The sequence below is a fragment of the Coregonus clupeaformis genome, chromosome 16, assembly GCF_020615455.1.
Source record: "Coregonus clupeaformis isolate EN_2021a chromosome 16, ASM2061545v1, whole genome shotgun sequence".
Lineage (NCBI taxonomy): Eukaryota > Metazoa > Chordata > Actinopteri > Salmoniformes > Salmonidae > Coregonus > Coregonus clupeaformis.
Genome location: NC_059207.1, coordinates 34407805 through 34433057, shown reverse-complemented (window position 1 = coordinate 34433057; position 25253 = coordinate 34407805). Strand labels below are relative to the sequence as shown.

General features: G+C 42.1%; 2 protein-coding genes across 3 annotated transcripts in view; both read right to left on the bottom strand.

Moving 5' to 3' along the window:
- Nucleotides 1-3362, bottom strand: part of LOC121584846 (glycerol-3-phosphate acyltransferase 4-like) — a 65922-nt gene extending 62560 nt beyond the window's left edge. Inside the window, exon 1 of the mRNA XM_041901006.2 lies at nucleotides 3184-3362. The gene's annotated coding sequence lies outside the window, so the exon portion shown is untranslated. The remainder of the gene's footprint in view (nucleotides 1-3183) is intronic.
- Nucleotides 3363-7331: 3969 nt separating this feature from the next.
- On the bottom strand, nucleotides 7332-25005 carry LOC121584172 (DNA-directed RNA polymerase III subunit RPC4). Of its 2 annotated transcripts, XR_006003671.1 has the most exons (10): nucleotides 24736-25005; nucleotides 12120-12288; nucleotides 11974-12017; nucleotides 11337-11491; nucleotides 11081-11205; nucleotides 10800-10974; nucleotides 10460-10710; nucleotides 8299-8451; nucleotides 7739-7977; nucleotides 7332-7612 (listed from the first exon to the last, which is right to left on the bottom strand). XR_006003671.1 is itself a non-coding variant. In XM_041900007.1 (9 exons), the coding sequence occupies exons 2-9, from the start codon at nucleotides 12285-12287 to the stop codon at nucleotides 7858-7860; spliced, it is 1191 nt and encodes a 396-aa protein (XP_041755941.1). In that variant the 5' UTR covers nucleotide 12288; nucleotides 24736-25005; the 3' UTR covers nucleotides 7332-7857. The 2 variants fall into 2 exon arrangements, 1 of the variants encoding a protein (XP_041755941.1); XM_041900007.1 differs by having other exon boundaries at nucleotides 7332-7977.
- Nucleotides 25006-25253: the final 248 nt, after the last annotated feature.

Sequence of the window (25253 nt, the reverse complement as noted above, 5' to 3'; positions counted from 1 at the left end):
ATCATGTTAAACACTATTATTGCACACAGAGTGAGTCCATGCAACATACCCTACATGACCTGCTCATTGAATATCTCATTCCAAAATCGTGGTCATTAATATGGAGTTGGTTCCCCCTTTGCTGCTATAACAGCCTCCACTCTTCTGGGAAGGATTTCCACTAGATGTTCCAACATTGCTGCGGGGACTTGCTTCCATTCAGCCACAAGAGCATTAGTGAGGTCGGGCACTGATGTTGGGCAATTAGTCCTGGCTCGCAGTCGGCGTTCCAATTTATCCCAAAGGTGTTCGATGAGGTTGAGGTCAGGGCTCTGTGCAGGCCAGTCAAGTTCTTCCACACCGATCTCGACAAAGTATGGACCTTGCGTTGCGCAAGGTGCATTGTCATGCTGTAACAGGAAAGGGCCTTCCCCAAACTGTTGCCACAAAGTTGGAAGCACAGAATTGTCTAGAATGTCATTGTATGCTATAGCGCAGGACTGCCCAACCCTGTTCCTGGAGAGCTACCGTCCTGTAGGTTTTTGCTCCAACGCTAATCTAGCACACCTGATTCTAATAATTAGAAAGTTGATAAGATGAATCAGGTCAGTAACACCTGGAGTTGGAGCGAAAACCTACAGGAGGGTAGCTCTCCAGGAACATGGTTGGGCAACCCTGCTGTCGCGTTAAGATTTCCCTTCACTGGAACTAAGGGGCCTAGACCGAACCACGAAAAACAGCCGCAGACCATTATTCCTCCTCCACCAAACTTTACAGTTGGCACTATGCATTGGGGCAGGTAGCGTTCTCCTGGCATCCGCCAAACCCAGATTTGTCCTTCGGACTGCCAGATGGTGAAGCGTGATTCATCACTCCAGAGAACGCGTTTCCACTGCTCCAGAGTCCAATGGCAGCAAGCTTTACACCACTCCAGCCGACGCTTGGTATTGCACATGGTGATCTTAGGCTTGTGTGCGGCTGCTCGGCCATGGAAACCCATTTTATGACGCTCCCGACGAACAGTTCTTGCTCTGATGTTGCTTCCAAAGGCAGTTTGGAACTCAGTAGTGAGTGTTGCAACCGAGGACAGACTATTTTTACGCGTTGCGCTTCAACACTCTGCGGTCCTGTTCTGTGAGCTTGTGTGGCCTACCACTTTACGGATGAGCCGTTGTTGCTCCTACAAGTTTCCACTTCACAATAACAGCACTTGCAGTTGACCGCGGCAGCTCTAGCAGGGCAGAAATTTGACTAACTGACTTGTTGGAAAGGTGGCATCCTATGACGGTGCCACGTTGAAAGTCACTTAGCTCTTCAGTAAATGCCATTCTACTGCCAATGTTCCCTATGGAGATTGCATGGCTGTGTGCTCGATTTTATACACGTCAGCAACAGGTGTGGCTGAAATAGCCGAATCCACTAATTTGAAGGGGTGTCCACATACTTTTGTATATATAGTGTATTATATATGACTTGTTAAGCAGATTTTTACTCCTGAACATATTTAGGCTTGCCATAAACAAAGGGGTTGAATACTTATCGACTCAAGACATTTGCAGCTTAATTTGTACACATTTCTAAAACATAATTCCAACACATTATGGGGTATCGTGTGTACTGCCCTACAAATGCTAAACGTAGTAACTACATGTGAATACTTTAAGGCACTCTATCTATCTATCTATATGGTTTGGTTCTGCACCTAGGTAAAATGTGTTTTATATTGTATATTTGGTTCTCTCCTCAATAGCTATTGAACCAAGCATTCCATGACAATGAAAATAGTATACTTTAAATCAGGGGAGGATGGAGAACTATCTACACTTTTTTTTGTAGTAAAAAAAAAGCTGCAATATGTAACTTTTTGGGCAATATGACCAAATTCACATAGAAATGTGTTATAGATATGTCATTCTCATTGAAAGCAAGCCTAAGAAGCGGTAGATCTGTTCTATGTGCGCTGTTCTATGCTTCCTATTCTTAAGTTTTGTTTTTGAGTCTTTTACTTTAAGTTTTGTACACCAGATTCAAACAGCTGAAAATACAATCTATTTGGTTATGGAAAATGTATTTCACAGCAGTTTAGATGGTACAATGATTATCTACACTATACTTGCTTGTTTTGTCACAAACTGAAATTAGGTAAACTATTAGAATTTAAGCAGGTAATGGCGGAGCGATTTCTGCATAGCGCACCTTTAAAGATTGAAATCAGATTAAAACAATTTGACATAAAAAAAATGTGTTGATTCTTCTCCATCCTCCCGATTCCGAATGTAAAATGTTAATTGTCATGGCATGCTTGGTTCAATAGCTGTGGAGGAGAATACCGAGTATCCAATATAAAACTAATTTTAACTCAGTGCCTAACCGAACCATATACCTATAGGTTCTCTAAAGAATTTACTTTCCTATGGATATTGTTTGAAATTTCGGACAAACCGCACAGACAACCGGTAGAGAAAGTTTAAATGTAATTTTATTCAACATTCTGGCTATTAGGAATATTTACACGATTTTACAGGCATTAGTTTCAGGCTGTAGTTATATACCAATTAATTTTGTATTACAGCCAGATTAATCAGACTAACATACAGCTAACGGCTAAAGGTATGGGGCGGCAGGTAGCTTAGTGGTTAAGAGCGTTGTGCCAGTAACCGAAAGGTCGCTGGTTCTAATCCCCGAACCGACTAGGTGAAAAATCTGTCGATGTGCCCTTGAGCAAGGCACTTAACCCTAATTGCTCCTGTAAATCGCTCTGGATAAGAGCGTCTGCTAAATGACTAAAATGTAAATGTAAATGTAAGCTAACCAGCTGTTGGTGTTATAACGAGGGAAGCTAGCTGGCTGTTTACAGTATAATTGCATTATTTTGGGTGTAGAAATAGAGGGGGCTTGCTATTGTACCGTATGATAATCGATAAAATGATGCAGGTACATTTGACAAAAAATAATGTCATTATCTAACGTAGTAGCAGACTAGGCAGGAAGAATTGACAGGGTTGCTAGCTCAAATGTGTACATGCATCCATCCCCATATCACATCACACTTCTAGCTGGCAAGCTAACTGGCGCTAGGCTAGTATTAAACTGTCGGGTTTTGAGTGCTAGCTTGCTAACGTTAGCTTTCTATCCTGGAAGACGACGTTGAGACATGATACGAACAATTTCCTGAACCGTGTTTAGTTACATGAATGTACTCACTGGTACCCAAGGTTGTCCGATCAGCAACGACGTTAGCCGTCTTTGTGTCGGGCCTCTCACATTGTTGTCTCCACCCGGTGGTTATCGGACAGATTCAAGTATTTCTGGATGAACGATGATGCTACGCATCAGATGTTCCTGCGATAATCTCGTCGGTTTTGGGGTCTCGTGTTTATCAGGAAGAACAAAAACATCATCCCTCCTCGTCTCTAAACTGACATCTGGTGGTGGGACGTGGAAACACTGAAGCATGGCTGAGTGCTGAACACAAAAGACACATCTGCAATTCATAACAGTAGGTCCAATATTGAGGGCAATCACACATCTGTTTTAGTTAGTTAATGCAATCCACTCTAGACTCAATATAATTCCTAATCTCACATCATGACAGTTGTACAGTTGAAAAGATATGGATCACACTGAAAATGTTTCAAGCATAACAAGTGACCTAGACCTTGATCATGACTCTCAGTTCCAATACATTACACTACACATAAGAGTCATTGGACGAAGGCGTCTTCTGTATGGGGGAGTTTTGTTAAGAGCCTCAATTCTCAATCTGAACATTAACACGCGTCACTTGCGGTACGGTTTTGGAAGCATAAGGACCTTATCTTCTATATCAGAGAGAAATCATTTTCTAAAAAACAAAAGGTTAAATTGATATACACCTTGATAGGTTTAGTGTTCCCACGTGGCCATATGTTACAGCCAGTGGCGGCTCCTGAAAAAATTCTCGGGGGGGGGCAATTTTTCTGATGATTTAGGTGACCTACACACATTTTAAAAAAGATATGTCCAGCAACAACATGAAGACAGGGGCAGCATATAAGTCAATACCAGAAGCATTTATTGACTGATCTCAAAAGTGTTGGCTTACAAAAGCAAAATAAGTTATCACAGTAAAAATAATCAAGGGTGTTCTTTCACATTCCTCAACACTGCATAAACAATATGCATTTCCATAAAACACCTCATCTAATTGTGCCACAAAGTTGACAAGTCCAAGAAAAATACCAGGGTTGGTGGAGCCCTCAGTTTCATCTTTGCCTCGCAAAGCTAACTCAAACACTCCGCAAAACTTCACACACTGGATTAGCCGGCTGAGGATGTGGCGGTTCTTGCTAACCTCATCGTTGTGGCGGCGGACAGCTAGCCTGTATCCCTCATCCAGTTGAGTGGCAATGTTCACTCTCCCCAAAGCAGACAATCTCAAACAGCTATCCATGTGGGTCTTTGACAGCTCATGTTTCTTAATCTTTTCTGAAAGATGGTGCATGTCCGTTACACCAGTCGCTGTCCAAGCGGTGCTGTCTGCCGTGCCGCCTTCAGGGTGAAAGAGTAAGCAGGGGTAGCAGAAGACTGCATTAGCTACATCGCAGCCTGCTAGCCAGGTTTTTCGTTCGTACCAATTTTTGGAAAATCCTCGGGTGTAGGACTTTCCCCCTTTAGTAGAAACCTGTTGAATTATTACATTTGGTCTGGGAGGTCCTAATTGTTTCGTTGCCAATTTATCTTGATTTGTTCGCCGACAAAAAGGAACTTCTTTCAAAGAGACAATCGAGTTGCACTGAACGCTAGCCATCTTGACAGTAGTACGTGAATTGATTGACGCTGCTACCCGCTCTTTTCTTAGTTACGTTCATGGTTATGTTACGTATGACGAAAGCGCGTAAGTGCAAGCCCTCCCGGAACCGATAGAGATTGTATTGAAAGCTCTGATATTTGAAAAAAAAAGATTTTACATGAGAGTCTATGAGAGACTTCTGGGGCGATTTTCAACCTGACTGAAATCGCCCCAAAAGGGGCGGGGCCATTTGAAGCACGACTTTAGCCTGATTGGACATTTAGTGGCAGATCAGACGTCTAGATTAGAACACTGTTGCCGTGATATAATTGATTAGAAAAAAATCCCTTCCTTTTCCCGTTTGGCAGTGCGTCGCCCATATCGCCCTAATGAACACACCGCCCCTGGTTACAGCGCTTGTTTATGGAAGACAAAAGAGGTGACCACATAGCCACCGGAAGTAGTTTGGGGTGGGAGTGCTGTGACTTTTTTTTGCCATGGGGGATTTTTTTGTAATGCTGACGATGTCTATATTGGTCTGCTAATACAGGACTAGTTAAGGCCCAGTGCCCTACTTTTCTGAAAAAATGTAAACTACATGTATTTGAGTGTTTACCAGCATTTGTAATTTGAGTCTGATAATTATCTGTACAAAACAGTTAATCTGACTTGTGGAATATAAAAATACTTGCTTGATATTTTTTCCAGTTTCTTGAAATACTTTGCAAATGCAACTTATTTCTATGTGAATAACTGAAATGGTCTATTCATTCCTTTTTCATTTTAGTAGTCGCTCTTATCCATAGCAATTTACAGTAGTGAGTGCATACATTTTCGTACTTGTCCCCCATGGGAATCGAATCCCACAACCCTAGCATTGAAAGCGCCATGCTCTACCAACTGAGCCACATCCTCACAAAGCACTTGATGTCTCAATGTACTCAATTACTGTATTGTGCATTGTTTTTCTCCATGGTGATGGAAAGTCTACAGGTACAAACCTAGATGACCAGCCTACAGTGCATTCGGAAAGTATTCAGACCCCTTGACTTTTTCCACATTTTGTTACATAACAGCCTTGTTTTAAAATTGATTAAATTGTTTTTTTTCTCTCATCAATCTACACACAATACCCCATCATCACAAAGAAAACACAGGTTTTTAGAAATATTTGCAAATGTATTAAAAATAAAAAACAGAAAAATTACATTTACATAAGTCTTCAGACCCTTTACTCAGCACTTTGGTGAAGCACCTTTGGCAGCGATTACAGCCTCAAGTCTTCTTGGGTATGACGCTACAAGCTTGGCACACCTGTATTTGGAGAGTTTCTCCCATTCTTCTCTGCAGATCCTCTCAAGCTCTGTCAGGTTGGATGGGGAGCGTCGCTGCACAGCTATTTTCAGGTCTCTCCAGAGATGTTAGATCGGGTTCAAGTCCGGGCTCTGGCTGGGTCACTCAAGGACATTCAGAGACTTGTCCCGAAGCCACTCCTGCGTTTTCTTGGCTGTGGGCTTAGGGTCGTTGTCCTGTTGGAAGGTGAATCTTCGCTCCAGTCTGAGGTCCTGAGCGCTCTGGAGCAGGTTTTCATCAAGGATCTTTCTGTACTTTGCTCCGTTCATCTTTGCCTCGATCCTGACTAGTCCCCAGTCAATGCCACTGAAAAACATCCCCACAGCATAATGCTGCCACCACCATGCTTCACCGTAGGGTTTCCTCCAGACTTGACGCTTGGCATTCAGGCCAAAGAGTTCAATCTTGGTTTCATCAGACCAGAGAATCTTGTTTATCATGGTCTGAGAGTCCTTTAGGTCCTTTTGGCAAACTCCTGTCATGTGCCTTTTACTGAGGAGTGGCTTCCATCTGGCCACTCTATGATAAAGGCCTGATTGGTGGAGTGCTGCAGAGATGGTTGTCCTTCTGGAAGATTCTCCCAATCAAGTTGTAGAAACATCTCAAGTATGATCAATGGAAACAGGATGAACCTGAGCTCTATTTCGAGTCTCATAACAAAGGGTCTGAATACTTATGTAAATAAGGTATGTTTGCAAAAAATTCTAAAAACCTGTTTTTGCTTTGTCATTATGGGGTGTTGTGTGTAGATTGATGAGGAAAAGAAATAATGTAATCGATTTTAGAATAAGTCTGTAACGTAACAAAATGTGGAAAAAGTCAAGGGGTCTGAATACTTTCTGAATGCACTGTATATATTATTTTTCTTCTGATTCTTCAAGGGGTGCTGCAGCACCCTCAGCACCCCTACTTCCCGCGGTTATAGGCGACCACCTGTGCTAATTAGCTCTCTAGCATGCTCAGAACACCTGTGTGTAAGCGTAACTCGGGAAGTGTAGTTTCGTCGGATGGAGGCACCCATAGTTGTATGGAATCTTTCCATATATTTTGAAAGCCGTATCGCACGCGATGATTATTGAAGTTTCTAAACGTTAAAACACAGCGTCGGGATTGTAGTTGTGGGCGAAGCTAATGGATGAAAACTGTAGGGAGAAGGCAGAATGCCACCTAGAGTATGAGAGCTAACCTAGACCTAATAAGCATAAGAATACATAAAGCACACAGGAACTTCTCTTTGTTCGTTTTATTAATCTTACATCCAAGTAAAATTTAATCTTACATCCAGTAATTTAGGTATGTGTTTGCAGGATACCACAGGGGCAATATTACTTTTCCACTTACCCCTCCCAAGCTTAGACCTGATAGTGTGATCTGCTTATAACACTGGAATATGACATTTGGAATTTGGCACATTCATGTAGAGAATACTGTACCTTCCCTTTATTGGAGTCACTTAGCACATCTTTTTTAGAACACATCTCAAAAAAGTGAATCTTCTCCCATCACTTTCTGCAGAGAGAAAAATAAATACAATGTTCTGTAAACAAGCTGTCTTTTCTTACAAAATAGTGGTAGGAGATCTGTTTCAATACTTTATATTACACATTCTGCAACTTTCCAGGGCCAATTAACCACCTGAAAAAATCTGGGTGTTGTGGTACTACTGTCCTTATAGACCTGATACAGCACTGCATGGTCTGTGTGTCTTTCTGGATGAGGTCCCCACTGCAGTGTAGAAATTGCTTAATGGTTCGTCATACTCTGTTCTCCAACAGGGCTTCGAAGTCTGGCGAGCAGACCAATTTGTGTTTGATGTGTCCCAGCACTGACAAGTCACCAGTCCGGCCTTCTCCTGTTCCAACTGACACCAGCTCCTAATGGAATTAGAAGGGGGGGGCTTGTCAGACAATGACATACAAGACAAACATAAAATATGTTTACATACTGTACAACTATAAAACTACAGAGAAGTGAAGATTTAAAGGGAAATTCCACTCATTTCAACATCAAGTTCATCATCTCCAGCACCACCCCCAACATCAACATGAAAACGTCAGGTTTCTATGTTTTGTAGTAAAAAAGATGGAAGATAAGTGTTTCCAGTGACATCATCCAGAGACTCTGTCATCATCATCTGGTGTGCATCATATGATTTTAACCAACTATGAGCAGCCAAAGGTTGTGTTCTCTCTGACCTGGAGGAAAGCACATGAGGTTCCCAGAGCCACATCTAGTGTGACATGCCCCAGTATGAGCTGCACGCGACCAGACTTCCGCACCAACAGCCGTCCCACCAGACCCTCCTGCAGGTCCCTCAGATGGCAACTGTTTTCCTCCTGCTGCTCCTCCTATTCCACAGAGGACAGACATGCAAACTGATCGTATACAGTGAGGGAAAAAGGTATTTGATCCCCTGCTGATTTTGTACGTTTGCCCACTGACAAAGAAATGATCAGTCTATAATTTTAATGGTAGGATTATTTGAACAGTGAGAGACAGAATAGCAACAACAAAAAAATGAAAAACGCATGTCAAAAATGTTATAAATTGATTTGCATTTTAATGAGGGAAATAAGTATTTGACCCCCTCTCAATCAGAAAGATTTTTGGCTCCCAGGTGTCTTTTATACAGGTAACGAGCTGAGATTAGGAGCACACTCTTAAAGGGAGTGCTACTAATCTCAGCTTGTTACCTGTATAAAATATACCTGTCCACAGAAGCAATCAATCAATCAATCAGATTCCAAACTCTCCACCATGGCCAAGACCAAAGAGCTCTCCAAGGATGTCAGGGACAAGATTGTAGACCTACACAAGGCTGGAATAGACTACAGCCCATCGCCAAGCAGCTTGGTGAGAAGGTGACAGCAGTTGGTGCGATTATTCGCAAATGGAAGAAACACAAAAGAACTGTCAATCTCCCTCGGCCTGGGGCTCCATGCAATATCTCACCTCGTGGAGTTGCAATGATCATGAGAACGGTGAGGAATCAGCCCAGAACTACACGGGAGGATCTTGTCAATGATCTCAAGGCAGCTGGGACCATAGTCACCAAGAAAACAATTGGTAACACACTACGCCGTGAAGGACTGAAATCCTGCAGCACCCGCAAGGTCCCCCTGCTCAAGAAAGCACATATACAGGGCCGTCTGAAGTTTGCCAATGAACATCTGAATGATTCAGAGGAGAACTGGGTGAAAGTGTTTTGGTCAGATGAGACCAAAATGGAGCTCTTTTGCATCAACTCAACTTGCCGTGTTTGGAGGAGGAGGAATGCTGCCTATGACCCCAAGAACACCATCCCCACCGTCAAAAATGGAGGTGGAAACATTATGCTTTGGGGTGTTTTTCTGCTAAGGGGACAGGACAACTTCACCGCATCAAAGGGTGAGAACCTCCTTCCCTCAGCCAGGGCAATAAAAATGGGTCGTGGATGGGTATTCCAGCATGACAATGACCCAAAACACACGGTCAAGGCAACAAAGGAGTGGCTCAAGAAGAAGCACATTAAGGTCCTGGAGTGGCCTAGCCAGTCTCCAGAACTTAATCCCATAGAAAATCTGTGGAGGGAGCTGAAGGTTCGAGTTGCCAAACGTCATCCTCGAAACCTTAATGACTTGGAGAAGATCTGCAAAGAGGAGTGGAACAAAATCCCTCCTGAGATGTGTGCAAACTACAAGAAACGTGTGACCTCTGTGATTGCCAACAAGGGTTTTGCCACCAAGTACTAAGTCATGTTTTGCAGAGGGGTCAAATACTTATTTCCCTCATTACAATGCAAATCAATTTATAACATTTTTGACATGCGTTTTTCAGGATTTTTTTGTTGTTATTCTGTCTCTCACTGTTCAAATAAACCTACCATTAAAATTATAGACTGATCATGTCTTTGTCAGTGGGCAAACATACAAAATCAGCAGGGGATCAAATACTTTTTTCCCTCACTGTACATAGTAGCCTTGCTCTCTGAACCACATAGAGGCTGCTGCTGCCTATTGAAATCACTGGCCACTTTAAGAAATGGAACACTAGTCACTTTAATAATGTTTACATATCTTGCACTACTCATCTCATATGTATATACTGTATTCTATTCTATAATATTCTACTGTATCTTAGTCCATGCCGCTCTGTCATTGCTTGTCCGTATATGTATATATTCATAAATTCCATTCCTTACTAGTTTTGTGTGTATTGGATATATGTTGTGAAATTGTTAGATATTACTTGTTAGATATTACTGCACTGTCGGAGCTAGAAACACAAGCATTTCGCTTCACCCGCTATAACATCTGCTAAACACGTGTATGTGACAAATAACATTTGGTTTGACATATTTAATACCCGAATACCTACTTGAGATTCAGTTTTCAAAAGAATGGACTGTCCATCCTCCGACTGCATCTCTGTCTTCACTGGCCTGACCTCTTGGGTTGGCGGCTGCCCTGGTAGGGAGTCAGGGAGCTGGATGAAGAACAGCTCCTCTTCTTTGCTCTGACTCCAGCTCTCTAGCAGCTCAGGTAAAACCTCAGGCTCAGGGAGCGGAGGGGGTCTGAAAGTGGGTTCCATCTTCTTTACCTCTGGAGCATCTTCTGGCTCCTGTTTCACTGAAGAGGGAGGGAGACACATGGCAAGACATTTGGAGCCCATAGCTTTGCCATTTTGTTTCATTTTAACTGACATGGATTATTGTTACCTTTGACTGCATTTGTGCCATCCATGACCTCACTGTCCTCTTCAGTCTTGTCTGGTTTGAAGGAGGCTCTCTCAGTCACATCACTTTCCTCCTTGAATCCCCACCCTGACACAGCCAGGGGCAGCTGAACAGGACAGCTCCTTACATCACTCCTTAGGTGAGGGTCGTCCAGGAACTGGTGGAAATTAGTTGCAAATTACTTATAAGTAAGTGGGCAAGGAACTAGACAATACATGTACAGGCCGACAGCATGATGAGACATAGGTACATGGAGGACTCACATTGTCTCGTTCCAGAGCGCGCAAAATTTCTTTGGTCTCTTCCTCTGTCTCCCTCTTCTCCTTCTTGATGTTGATGATGGGTGAGGGACCCACACTTGGTGCATCTCTCTCACCTTCATAGCCACCTGATTGGAGCACAGGAAGAAACTCAGGGGTTAAAACGCAAATCATGATACATCAATATGGTCTACACAAAATATTACACCATATAACACAATGTTATGGAATCCCAGCTGAATGAATGACCCGGCCGTACCTCTTTTCTTAATCATCATCTCTGCAGGCCCCTGTTCAAAGATGGAGTGGGACTGGATGACCTCTGGACGTCCCCGGCCCCGACCCCTACCACCTCGCTCACGACCCCGATCGTTCTCCCTCCTCTCCCTCCTTTGTCCACCCTCAACCTTCTGCCTATGGTAGAATAAAGTCAAACTCTGTCATCAACATATCGTCATTCCTAAGGTCAAGTATGTGCTGGAAAACATTTCAGAATCATGCATTGTATTTCCATTTTTGTCATTTAGCAGACTTTCAGTTAGGCAATTCATCTTAAGATGCACTATATACAGTATATACACAAAAGTATGTGGACACCCCTTATTTCAGCCACACCCATTGCTGATAAGTGTATAAAATCAAGCACACAGCCATGCAATCGCCATAGACAAACATTGGCAGTAGAATGGCCTTACTGAAGAGCTCGGTGACACCTTCATAGGATGCCACCTTTCCAACAAGTCAGTTCGTCAAATTTGTGGGATTATTTAAGACTCTTTAAAGAAGGTACGGTTTCAGACGTTTTCGGAAGATGGGCAGGCACTCATTCCACCATTGGGGTGCCAGGACAAAGGAAGAGCTTCATATATCGTCACAGACTGAACAACTGAACTTACTCTTCTTTAGCTTTGCGGCCAATAATGTTAGGGGTGAAGGTTTTCTGAAAGATAAAACATGGGAGTCAAGATTTACTTAGTTAAACAAATACAAAAGTGCTGGTGATAGACCATTACAAACACTGAATACAATTAACTGAGCCTACCTTTTTTACACCTCCCAGGGTGAGGTCTCTGGAGCGCATGGAAGGGAGGCGGCCAGGAGAGATAGTAGCTGGTAGCCGGCGTCCCATCACCAAACCCCTGCCACTCCGTCCGGGCGTGGCCGGAGTGTGAGAAGGGCCACCAGGGTCACTTGAGCCTTGCTCAGCCATCCTGGACAAAGCAATTAAGAGATTATATTTTAAAAAAAAGCTAAACAGATGACAACTATCCACACAGCTTTTTTCAAGAAGTCTTCATAAGAACACCTACACCCCTCCGTATTTATTTGGATAGTGAAGCTAAAATGTGTAGATTTGACTCTATACTCCAGCATTTTGGATTTGAGATCAAATGTTTCATATGAGGCGATAGTACAGAATGTCACCTTTTATTTGAAGTATCATACCCACCAAAAAATTATATCCTCTCACCATTACCAATAACAGTGGAGGTTACAATATTTTAGGGGGTATGCTCATTGTTCCTCTAACTTTCTCACTCATCATTATTCTGGATTCATTCATATCATGGTACATTGTTTCCCCTATATTAATTTAGCAGCGGCAGGCCACTGGGATGGTAAAACGTTTTTAGTGTAAACTTAAACAACTCAAACCAAATATAAAACTAGACAGTCAAGGATAATCTAAAATTCCCCAAATATCATGGCATGAAGCCCCCATTGATTTTGTTATCATGTTTGAGTCACTCAGATGGTATAAGATGGCATAAGCTATGGCAAAGTGTGTAGAATTGCAGGAAATTAGCTTTAGAACTGCAATTTTTTCTCTCAGCCCCATTACCAAATTTGCAGAATTGCAGGAAACTAGCTCTAAAACTGTAAAAATCTTCTCTCAGCCCATGGCAAAAGTAATGATGTACACTGAGTGTACACAACATTAGGAATACCTGCTCTTTCCATGACATAGACTGACCAGGTGAATGCAGGTGAATGCTATGATCCCTTATTGATGTCACCTGTTAAATCCACTTCAAATCAGTGTAGATGAAGGGGAGGAGACAGGTTAAATAAGGATTTTAAAGCTTTGAGACAACAGACATGGATGTGTGTTATGATGAGTTTCTGGGGTTTCAAGTAATTGAGAATGTAAGGATATTTTTAGACACTTTGTAAAAAGTTAATGAAAATGTTTTATTAGTCGGTACCTGGTTCGATACAACAAGGACAGAGCTTTGCCTCTTGCTATTTCGAACTGACTCGAACAAAAGATCAACTCTCCCTCATATACCCTCGGTTACCAGTTTATTCACATACATCTGGTACCCATCATGGGCACTCCCTTTCTTTGATGTTATTACTATTTACCCCCAAGTCATATATCCTGTCCATCAATCATTTCTAAGATCAGCCTCAGTAATCTCCTTTGACATAAGGAATGCAGACTTTGTGGCACCAAGCCACTTATCTCCTAACTCTAACCTGGTCCACACGATACTATGACATGACATCATTACAATGTGTATGTGTGTCATTCAGAGGGGGAAGACAAAATATTTAAGTGTCTTTGAACGGGGTAAGGTAGTAGGTGCCAAAAACACTGGTTTGAGTGTGTCAGAACTGCAACGCTGCTGTTATTTTCACACTCAACAGTTTCCTGTGTGTATCAAGAATGGTCCACCACCCAAATGACATCCAGCCAACAGGCAGGCCAGTGGTTGAAAACAGGTCACTGATGAAAGAGGACAAAGAAGGCTGACTTGTGCAGTCACAGACGGGCTACAGTTAGTCAACTGACAGTCCAGTACAACATTGGTGCCCAAAGATCCATAAAAGAATGCACAACTCGTCGTACCTTGACACAAATTGGGTATGGCAGCCCATGACCTTACAGAGTTCTACTTCTTTCAGCAAAAAACAAGAAACTGCTGTTGCAGTGGTCTAAGGAATGAAAACACTGGACAATGGAGAATTGGAAAAACATTGCCTGGTCAGATGAATCCCAGATCCTGCTGTTTCATGCTGATGGGAGGAATAGGGTATGGAGAAAACCACATGAATACATGGGGTGTGTTTTCATGGCACACATTGGGCCCCTTGATAAACGTGGAGCAACGTTTGAGGTTGAAGGAATTTTCCGTAGAGCTCCGAGACAGGATTGTGTTGAGGCACAGATCTAGGGAAGGGTACCAGAAAACTGAGCAATCGGGGGAGAAGGGCCTTGGTCAGGGAGGTGAACAAGAACCCAATGGTCACTCTGACAGAGCTCCAAAGTTCCTCTGTGGAGCTGGGAGAACCTTCCAGAAAGGCAACCATCTCTGCAGCACTCCACCAAAATCAGGCTTTTATGGTAGAGTGGCCAGATGGAAGCCACTCCTCAATAAAAAGGCACATGACAGCCCGCTTGGAGTTTGCCAAAAGGCACCTAAAGGACACGCAGACCATGTGAAACAAGATTCTCTGGTCTGATGAAACCAAGATTGAACTCTTTGTCCTAAATGCCAAGTGTCATGTCTGGAGGAAACCTGGCACCATCCCTACGGTGAAGCATGGTGGTGGCAGCATGATGTGGGGATGTTTTTCAGCGGCAGGACTGGGAGACTAGTCAGGATCGAGGGAAAGATGAACGGAGCAAAGTACAGAGAGATCCTTGATGAAAACCTGCTCCAGAGCGCTCAGGACCTCATCAACCAGGCAAGAAGGAGCAACCGTGCAACTGAGCAACCGGGCAAGAAGGACCTTGGTCAGGGAGGTCAGGAAGGTGACTAAGAACCCAATGACCACAGAGTTCCTTGGCTGAGATGGGAGAACCTGCCAGAAGGACAAAAGTCTCTACAGCACTTCACCAATCTGGGCTTTATGGGAGAGTGGCCAGACGGAAGCCACTCCTGAGAAAAGGCACATGACGGCACGCCTGGAGTTTGCAAAAAGGCACATGAAAGACTCCGAGCATAAGGCAAAATATTATTTGGCCTGAATGCAAAGCACTATGTCTGGAGAAAACCAGGTACAGCTCATCACCCGTCTAACACAATCCCTACCGTGAAGCATGGTGGTGGCAGCATCATGCTATGGGGATGCTTTTCAGCGGCAGGGACTGGGAGACTGGTAAGGATAGAGGGAACAATGAATGGAGCCAAATACAGGCAAATCCTTGATGAGAACCTGCTGAGAAAGTGCAAACAACCTTAGACTGGGGGCGAAGAGTTACGTTCCAACAGGACAATGTCCCCAAGCATACAGCCAAAGCAACGCTGGAATGGCTTCAGAATATTTTTTTTGAAAGTCCTTGAGTGGCCCAGCCAAAGCCCAGACTTGAATCCCATTGAAAATCTGTGGAAAGACATGAAGATTGCGGTTCACCGCTGCTCCCCATCTAACTCAGAGCTTAAGAAAATCTGCAAGGAAGAATGGTAGAAAATCCAGATGTGCAAAGCTGATACAGACATAGCCTACCCAAGCCAACTAAAAGTTGTAATTGCCACCGAAAGGTGCTTCTACAAAGTATTGACTCAGGGCTGTGAATACTTATGTCAATGAGATATCTGTATTTTATTTTCAATACATTTGCAAAAATGTCTAAAAAACATGTGAGGGAAAATGTTGTGCTTTTCTAATAACCAATTAAACTGGGTACATGCAAGTGACTGATTGATCATTCCTGGGAGGAATCCTCACTATAAGTATAAGCAATTTGGCAGTACGCCCAGATCATTGCTTTGACCACCGAAAGGGGTATCTCAGTTTCAAGGTCTCAGCTTGGAGAGAAGAAGCCTAGTGAGGTATTGGTCGGTCACATGCAGGAACCAAACGTTAATGATGAATAATGAATAATGGAAATCATGCAAATATAACTTGTCTGTGTAAGCAGTATATAAGAGAACTAACAGGACTGCCCCGGTGGAGCTCCAGACCGACGTGTACTAAGTTTGTTGGAACCTCTCCAGCTTGCTGATAATAAAGAATGATTCATTTAATATTGACTTCAGGTGTCCCTGGTGGTAATTTCCATGACACGTTTGCACTTTGTCATCATGGGGTATTGTGTGTAGATGGCTGAGAGAAAAAAATTGATTTAATCAATTTTAATTTCAGGCTGTAACAACAAAATGTTGAATAAGTCAAGGGTTTGAATACTTTCTGAAGGCACTGTCGCTTATACAGAGCTAGCCCTTGATCATGACTCTCAGTTCCATTACATTACACATAAGAGCCATTGGACAAAGGCGTCTTCTGTACAGGGGAGTTTTGTTAAGATCCCCGACGCTCGGCCTGAACATTAACATGAATCGCTTGTGGTACGGTTTTGGAAGCATTAGGATCTTATCTTTCATATCAGCGAGAAATAATTTTCAAGAAAACAAAAAGGTTAAATTAATACACACCTTTATAGGGTTAGGGTTAGTGTTCCCACACGGCCATATCTACATGTTACAGCGAGTGTTTACGGAAAACAGAGGCACCACCTGTGCTAATTAACTATCTAGCATGCTCCGAACACAATGTGCTGTCACTGAAAAATACTGTTGGCTGCAACTATGATAAAGTCAGTAAAAACAGTGTACACTAAGTGTGTATTTTGCATGTGTGAAATTATTATGATGTGATGTGAAAGTAAAGGGCTTTATCATAGGTGATGCATCCATAAGGCTAGGGGAAGCGAAGCTTTCCATAAAGTAAATTGCCAAAATTATATAGCCTAATTAGCCTACTCCTGTCTATACATTCAAAATAGGCTACTAAAGCATGATTTGTCCACAGAGGATCATTAGATTATTAAAAAATGTTTAAAGTTGAAATCGTATTGCCTACAGTCGGAAGGAAAGACAGCGTGCAAAATTTGGTCAGCGCAGGTGGCAAATACCAAATAGATGATTGTTGAGTTGCGACTGTCAGTGAAAAGTAGAGGCCCAGCCAGGCATATCGCAATATTTCAAAATACAATCGCGGGAAACCATAGTTTGGAAAGCAAACGGCTATTGCTGTAAAAATAAGAAAATGAAAAGACTAATCTGTATTTTAGTTAGGCTTTCAAAATTCTCAACTTAATTGAGCGAACAACAGTATAGCCAATCTTATTGGCACCAGCGGAGAGCATCGGCCATATCCCCGGTGAGTGTGACTGCGCATATTCACTCTTTATCATTGTTGGATCAGTGGCACTTAAAAGTTTGTTTTTGGACAATAATTTCCTTCTCCAGTTTAGATGGACGGCAGAGTGTGAATTACACCGAGACATTTGCGGGGGGCTCTCTATTGGGTGCACAAATCTTCTTTATGGGCCTAATAGTGAAGATGTCATTTAACGGTAAAAACATTTAACTTAAACCCTGTAGGAATCCTGGATCTTGGAAAATGTACTGTAAATGTACTTTTGCCGTGAAAACAGTTCTCATGGGCACACACATTCTAAATAATGTAAGTCTATGCCATTGCAAAATCGAACCCTTCTAACCGAAAGGCCTACTGTAAATAACTTATAGCCTACTTGGATGGATTGGATACACATTGGTGTCTAGTGACATTGTCGACCATCATCAGCTGATCCAGGAAAGCTAACAAATATTGTTAGAAAATAATTAAAGCTAAAAAAATTGTCCACTTGTTGTGGCCACGTACAGCACGGCGAACACCAATTGAGTATCACAGTATGAGTCATAATACCCATAAAACCTAGCGGTCAAACAAGGAAATGGTACAATCGTTTTTCCACCATAATATTTTCCCAATAGGGGATTTTAGAAACACTTAAAATAAGGGCTGTGTTTCGTGTAGGCTAACCCTGGCATGACATTTTGATAACCATGTAAATCTCTCTCAAACAAGGTGAACTTTACCAATATTTTCAGCTCCATTTACTCTGAGATCCAAAAGGGAGCTCAGCTGAGGCCGAAAGTCAGCACTACTGAGTGGACAGCACCGCTTTATAGAATTTATACCATTCATGAACAGGGAGATGATTTGGGCAGCCACGTAAAAATACATGGTTTAAACCAGTGGTCACCAACCGGTCGATCAGGATTGACTGGTCGATGTCCAAGGCATTCCTAGTTGATCACCAAACATTTCTGTTAAAAACCCAACAATAAAGCCTTGCATTCCAATTTTTTTACATTTGTGTTGTGCCGTTGGTGGTAGGTGCCCTTGATTCAGCAGCCTTAGTGCCAGGAAGGCAAAGTGTACCCATTTTGAACCATTTCATGTGTCTGAAGGTAGAACTCCGCCCATAGAGCAAATCAAGTGCACCTATAGGCCTACCACTGGCAAATCAGATAGCTCAGATCACTGTGTCTGCACAGTTTCCTCGAGCCATAGACTGTAAAAAGAAACCTTGAACACACAGCAAAGTTGATACTGTGAGAATTCAAAACTTGTAAAATCGTGACGAGAGAGACTCAACGAATACAGCAAAAAGATGCTGTTTTTATTAGTAATTTCATGTTTAAGTTGATATTCAGCACTGTCAACACTTTTATAAGCCATAAAATGTGCGTTCTCCCTACTTTCACTCACACTACAACCAGCACTGCAGCTGCAATGAAGGAGCATAGCAAAGTGTTTTGATAAGCTTGTGTTATTATTAGTGGCCTGTGTCTTTTTTTTATATCGAGGAATATTTAACTTTCTCTGGTTATAGGAGTAACAACATTGGTGCGTGAGGCAGAAATAATGCAGTGCGACTTAAGTTTCGCCCATCAGCTGGAAGACTGTGTCCCCTTTTCTTAGCGGCGGGAGGGAGAGAGGAGGTACGGTGAGTCGGGTGAGAGGCAGCCTCACCGCTGCTCCCTCCCTCCCCTCAGACTGACCATCAGATGCAGGCCATCAGTACAGTAAAACAAAACGTGAATTATTATGCTCACTCAGCTGTGCCTCACACAACAAATGATCTATTAAAAAGTGTGATCATATCAAAAATATTTTCAATTTCTAAATGGTCTGAGAAGAACAACATTGGCAGGGCAATTCAAGCAAAGCCAATATGCAGTGATAATGTATTGGACCTATAGCCTACTGCACAAACCTCATTGCTACAGAACTGTTTTTAATTGGTTAATGTTGCATAGGCTTATGTTTTTTAAGTCATGTTTAAGAAAAAAATTAGCGGTAGATCTCGACTTGCATTTTGACTCAAAGTGATCTGAACTCAGAAAAGGTTGGTGACCACTTGTTTAAACCATGATGGAGAGGTGGGGGTGTTCGTTTCATTTGGAAGCTTGTATTTTCATATTTACCACTGTAAAACATATTTACCACTTCATTTTAAAGAAATAGCAGAATGGTTAAATTAGCATTATTTAGAGATCCCCACTAAAGTTTGACTTTTGTTGCATTTAGTGGTGCCAATGTCTCATTCAGGGGAGCTGACCCCCCCACCCGGCTCCCCTGTAATTCGCACACTGGATGGACGTCATATTCTATTTGTGTCTCCTCTTCTCATAGGCCTATTATATGGACAACCCTGTAATTTGTCTAAATTAAAAAAACATTCTGCTATTGTCTCATCTCCAGTCATATAACATGTACTAAAATTGCATGAAATATGTTTATAAAAAGGCCAAATTGTTTCTGTGCAAAGAAAGAAGAAACATATCTGATATAGCCTAGACCTACTCTACGCATACGCTACAGTGCCTTCAGAAAGTATTCACACCCCTTTACTTTTTCCACATTACGTTGCGATACAGCCTGAATTTAAAATTGATTAAATCGAGATGTTGTCGTCACTGGCCTACCCCATAATGTCAAAGTGGAATTATGTTTTTTGAAATGTTTACAAATTAATTAAAAATGGAAATATTAAATGCCTTGAGTCAATAAGTATTCAACCCCTTTGTTATGGCAAGCCTAAATAAGTTCAGGAGTAAACATTTTCTTAATAAGTCACATAAGTTGCATGGACTCACTCTGTGCAATAATAGTGTTTAACATGATATTTGAAGGACCTCATCTCTGTATCCCACACATACAATTATTTGTAAGATCCCTCAGTCGAGCAGTGAATTTCAAATACAGATTCAACCACAAAGACCAAGGATGTTTTCCAAAGCCTCACAAAGAAGGCCACCTACTGGTAGATGGGTAAAAATAAAAAAGCAGACATTGAATATCCATTTGAGCATGGTGAAGTTATAACACTGAACAAAAAAATATATATATATATAAAGTTTTGGTCCCATGCTTCTTGGCTCAAATAAAATATACCAGCAATTTTCCATAAGCACAAAAAGCTTATTTCTCTCTTTGTTTTGTTGCACAAATTTCTTTACATCCCTGTTAGTGAACATTTCTCCTTTGCCAAGATAATCCATCCACCTGACAGGTATGGCATATCAAGAAGCTGATTAAACAGCATGATCATTAACAATGTTCCCTCTAATATTTTTCAACACTGAGCAAATTTCAGGTCTGCTGAATGCAAACTTGAACCTTGTGAAATTTCAGTGCAACTTCCGACTGCGTTTACTGTGAACACTGAGGCTGTACCCGCTTTCATTTACTGTTTTAACAGTGGCCATGTAAGCTACTGTGGCTATTTGATCATAATGTAGGCCTACCAGAGTGGTCTACCATGAAAAAAAATGGAGAAAATAAATCACATAACATTTTAACATGGAAATAGTGGTTCTATCATTCAGCCTAGAGAAAAACAATGTGTTGTGTTCAATGTAGGCCTACATTCCATGAGACTTTTGAAAGAAACATGCACGGCTTGACATTAACCTGTTTATCCACTTGTCCTTCAGACAAGGCGGTGGCTGACCATTATGTTGTGTTGTTTGATGCAAGAAACCACTTTACAAAATAAAATTATTATTCCCATACCATTATTACAGAGAATCAGACGAATTATGCTACCTTCTGCCTATTGGCTACTTAGCTTATTCAAGCCTGTCTCAAAATACAGTGGGTATCGGTACCCCCTATATACAGTGGGGGAAAAAAGTATTTAGTCAGCCACCAATTGTGCAAGTTCTCCCACTTAAAAAGATGAGAGAGGCCTGTAATTTTCATCATAGGTACACGTCAACTGTGACAGACAAAATGAGGAAAATAAATCCAGAAAATCACATTGTAGGATTTTTTATGAATTTATTTGCAAATTATGGTGGAAAATAAGTATTTGGTCAATAACAAAAGTTTCTCAATACTTTGTTATATACCCTTTGTTGGCAATGACACAGGTCAAACGTTTTCTGTAAGTCTTCACAAGGTTTTCACACACTGTTGCTGGTATTTTGGCCCATTCCTCCATGCAGATCTCCTCTAGAGCAGTGATGTTTTGGGGCTGTCTCTGGGCAACACGGACTTTCAACTCCCTCCAAAGATTTTCTATGGGGTTGAGATCTGGAGACTGGCTAGGCCACTCCAGGACCTTGAAATGCTTCTTACGAAGCCACTCCTTCGTTGCCCGGGCGGTGTGTTTGGGATCATTGTCATGCTGAAAGACCCAGCCACGTTTCATCTTCAATGCCCTTGCTGATGGAAGGAGGTTTTCACTCAAAATCTCACGATACATGGCGCACGATACATGGCCCCATTCATTCTTTCCTTTACACGGATCAGTCGTCCTGGTCCCTTTGCAGAAAAACAGCCCCAAAGCATGATGTTTCCACCCCCATGCTTCACAGTAGGTATGGTGTTCTTTGGATGCAACTCAGCATTCTTTGTCCTCCAAACACGACGAGTTGAGTTTTTACCAAAAAGTTATATTTTGGTTTCATCTGACCATATGACATTCTCCCAATCCTCTTCTGGATCATCCAAATGCACTCTAGCAAACTTCAGATGGGCCTGGACATGTACTGGCTTAAGCAGGGGGGACACGTCTGGCACTGCAGGATTTGAGTCCCTGGCGGCGTAGTGTGTTACTGATGGTAGGCTTTGTTACTTTGGTCCCAGCTCTCTGCAGGTCATTCACTAGGTCCCCCGTGTGGTTCTGGGATTTTTGCTCACCGTTCTTGTGATCATTTTGACCCCACGGGGTGAGATCTTGCGTGGAGCCCCAGATCGAGGGGAGATTATCAGTGGTCTTGTATGTCTTCCATTTCCTAATAATTGCTCCCACAGTTGATTTCTTCGAACCAAGCTGCTTACCTATTGCAGATTCAGTCTTCCCAGCCTGGTGCAGGTCTACAATTTTGTTTCTGGTGTCCTTTGACAGCTCTTTGGTCTTGGCCATAGTGGAGTTTGGAGTGTGACTGTTTGAGGTTGTGGACAGGTGTCTTTTATACTGATAAGTTCAAACAGGTGCCATTAATACAGGTAACGAGTGGAGGACAGAGGAGCCTCTTAAAGAAGAAGTTACAGGTCTGTGAGAGCCAGAAATCTTGCTTGTTTGTAGGTGACCAAATACTTATTTTCCACCATAATTTGCAAATAAATTCATTAAAAATCCTACAATGTGACTTTCTGGATTTTTTTCTCCTCAATTTGTCTGTCATAGTTGACGTGTACCTATGATGAAAATTACAGGCCTCTCTCATCTTTTTAAGTGGGAGAACTTGCACAATTGGTGGCTGACTAAATACTTTTTTCCCCCACTGTATAGCCTCGTTATTGTTATTTTATTGTGTTAATTTTAGTTTATTTAGTAAATATTTTCTCAACACTATTTCTTGAACTAAATTGTTGGTTAAGGGCTTGTAAGTAAGCATTTCACAGTAAGGCCTACCTGTTATATTCGGCGCATGTGACAAATACAATTTGATTTGATCACTGCCCCTTTCAGGTAAAATAGCTTTTTTTTGTCTGACTTGCTTTTCAAAGATGGCTAGAAATGTACATGTTTTGTGCTCTTGTAGGAAGCAATCACTCCCACATTGCTGACTACAAATTAGCTATAACTGGGATAATAACTCACTAACTAGCAAAGAATATGAACAAATGTGCACACGTGGCTACATGCAGCTCTCGCTTTGATCTCAAAACAAGCGCATAATAATTGCGACCGCTCATGCTGTAAAACAGTCCAGTTCAAAGTGAATGGCACAAATCCATATATGGCAATGGTCTATTTGCATATAGGCCTACTGCAGCTCTGATTGGTTATGGCACATTGGTCTGTGTAGAGTACGGGCCTGAGTCGTGCCTTTCAATGCAATAGAATCCTACTCCAATACGCTCTGCCTACATCAAAATCTCTTGCATAGTTCGTTTTCTTTCGGGATGTTGCATTGGAAGTGGCTAATATTGCGTTGATTCGATCACAATTCCCACAGTAAAGGGAAACGTTGATAGTATTAACTGACGGGGAAAACTCTAGAAAGTTGAGTGAAGTTCAATCTCCTGCTTCCTCTCCGTGGCAGTCCCTGGGGAGCTGAACAGTCATCATTACACAGGTGCACCTTGTGCTGGAGACAATAAAAGGCCACTCTAAAATGTGCAGTTTTGTCCCACAACACAATGCCACAGATGTCTCAAGTTGAGGGAGCATGCAATTGGCATGCTGACTGCAGGAATGTCCACCACAGCTGTTGCCAAAGACTGTTCATTTCTCTCCAATATGCTGTCTCCAACGTCGTTTTAGAGAATATGGCAGTATGTCCAACTGGCCTCACAACTGCAGACCACGTGTAACCCCGCCAGCCCAGGACCTCCACATCCGGCTTCTTCACCTGCGGGATCGTCTGAGACCAGCCACACGGACAGCTGCTGAAACTGTGGGTTTGCACAACCTTAGAATTTCTGCACAAACTGTCAGAAACCGTCTCAGGGAAGCTAATCTGCGTGCCCGTAGTCCTCACGAGGGTCTTCACCTGACTGCAGTTCGGCGCCGTAACCAACTTCAGTGGGCAAATGCTCACCTTCTATGGCCACTGGCACGCTGGAAAAGTGTGCCCTTCACGGATGAATACCGGTTTCAACTGTACCGGGCAGATGGCAGATAGCGTGTATGGCGTTGTGTGGGCGAGCGGTATTTCATTTTCAATACATTTGCAAAACATTCCCCCCCCAAAAATCCCTTTGACATTATAGGGTATTGTGTGTAGATGGGTGAGGGAAAAAATATATTTAATCCATTTGGAATTCAGACTGTAACAACAAAATGTGGAATAAATCAAAGGGTACACATACTTTATGAAGGCTTTGTATGCGCTGCGCCATTCATTGACCTGTCTTTTTTTCTAACAGTGATTGAGTTATATTATTAGCCTAAATTATGACTATCCAATCTATTCATCACATTACGAATAGTAGGCTATCTTACATAAATCAGCAAATGCATTGATGCATGGAATGCTTTATTATAAAGGTGCATTTTTATGGCGAAAATTAACATCCCCAAACTTGAAACTCACGCGCCGCCTATGGCTTTATGTTTCTAGAACCGTATCACAATTGAAATAATCGATTTACGTTTACGTTAAGTATTTTGCTGCCAGCGCCAGTCTACCTCTTGGACCTTAAGGCGTAACTGTAAAGTAAGGCTCCTTAAAAGTACATATTGGGCTAATACAGAGGGTGCCTTTAATTTGTCTTTGATAACAAATTCTTCAAGCTTTACAGAGCCTTTGTTAGGACATTGGTAGCTAACATGAGATAATCAAGAAGTTACTGTCAACACATGGCATCAATACATGCTGGTTACATTAACTATCTAGCTAGTTAGCTAGGACTCTGACAATGCGTTTTCGATATGGTTGCCTTATTAAAATTACCTGATTGCTTCTTTAGATGTTCACCAAACCAAGAGTATTGCGTTAAAATTGAATGCACCCCTTCTATAAGCAAAACCGTGGCGATTTCTTACGTCAGTGGTCACCTAAAAAAGTCTGCATTATCTGCTGTACAGCGCCATGACAGCTAGACGTGACATTCTTGTGTTTTTCCTAGATCAAACGTGCGCAGGATTCTTCTTCTTCTTCAATAATATTATGGCGGTCGGTTAGAAGTGCATGTCACCACCTACTGTACTGGAGTTTGTAAGTCAACCACCAGTGCTGCTAACTTTTGAAGATACCGAAGCTTGGAGTGATATTTTATATTGTGAATGTCATTGACTCCACCCATAGCCGGGGGGTTTGGAGGCCCCCCCCCCCATAAAAAAAAATCAGTTTTAAAGCTCATTTCATACAATTCTACATATTGTCACATGGCTTAGGCCTTGACCTGGGTGGGATACAAATGTTTAAAAATCACAGGTCAGGTGTATTCACGATTATTTTAAAGTTGAATA

What these genes read in the sequence shown, in the direction of transcription:
- LOC121584172 (XM_041900007.1), bottom strand. Translation starts at nt 12,287, where the DNA reads ATGGCTGAGCAAGGCTCAAGTGACCCTGGTGGCCCTTCTCACACTCCG. An exon ending in TGGCACAAATGCAGTCAAAG is followed by an intron (nt 10,711 to 10,799) that starts GTAACAATAATC and finishes CTCCCTCTTCAG; the next exon opens with TGAAACAGGAGCCAGAAGAT. An exon ending in TTTTGAAAACTGAATCTCAA is followed by an intron (nt 8,452 to 10,459) that starts GTAGGTATTCGG and finishes TCTGTGGAATAG; the next exon opens with GAGGAGCAGCAGGAGGAAAA.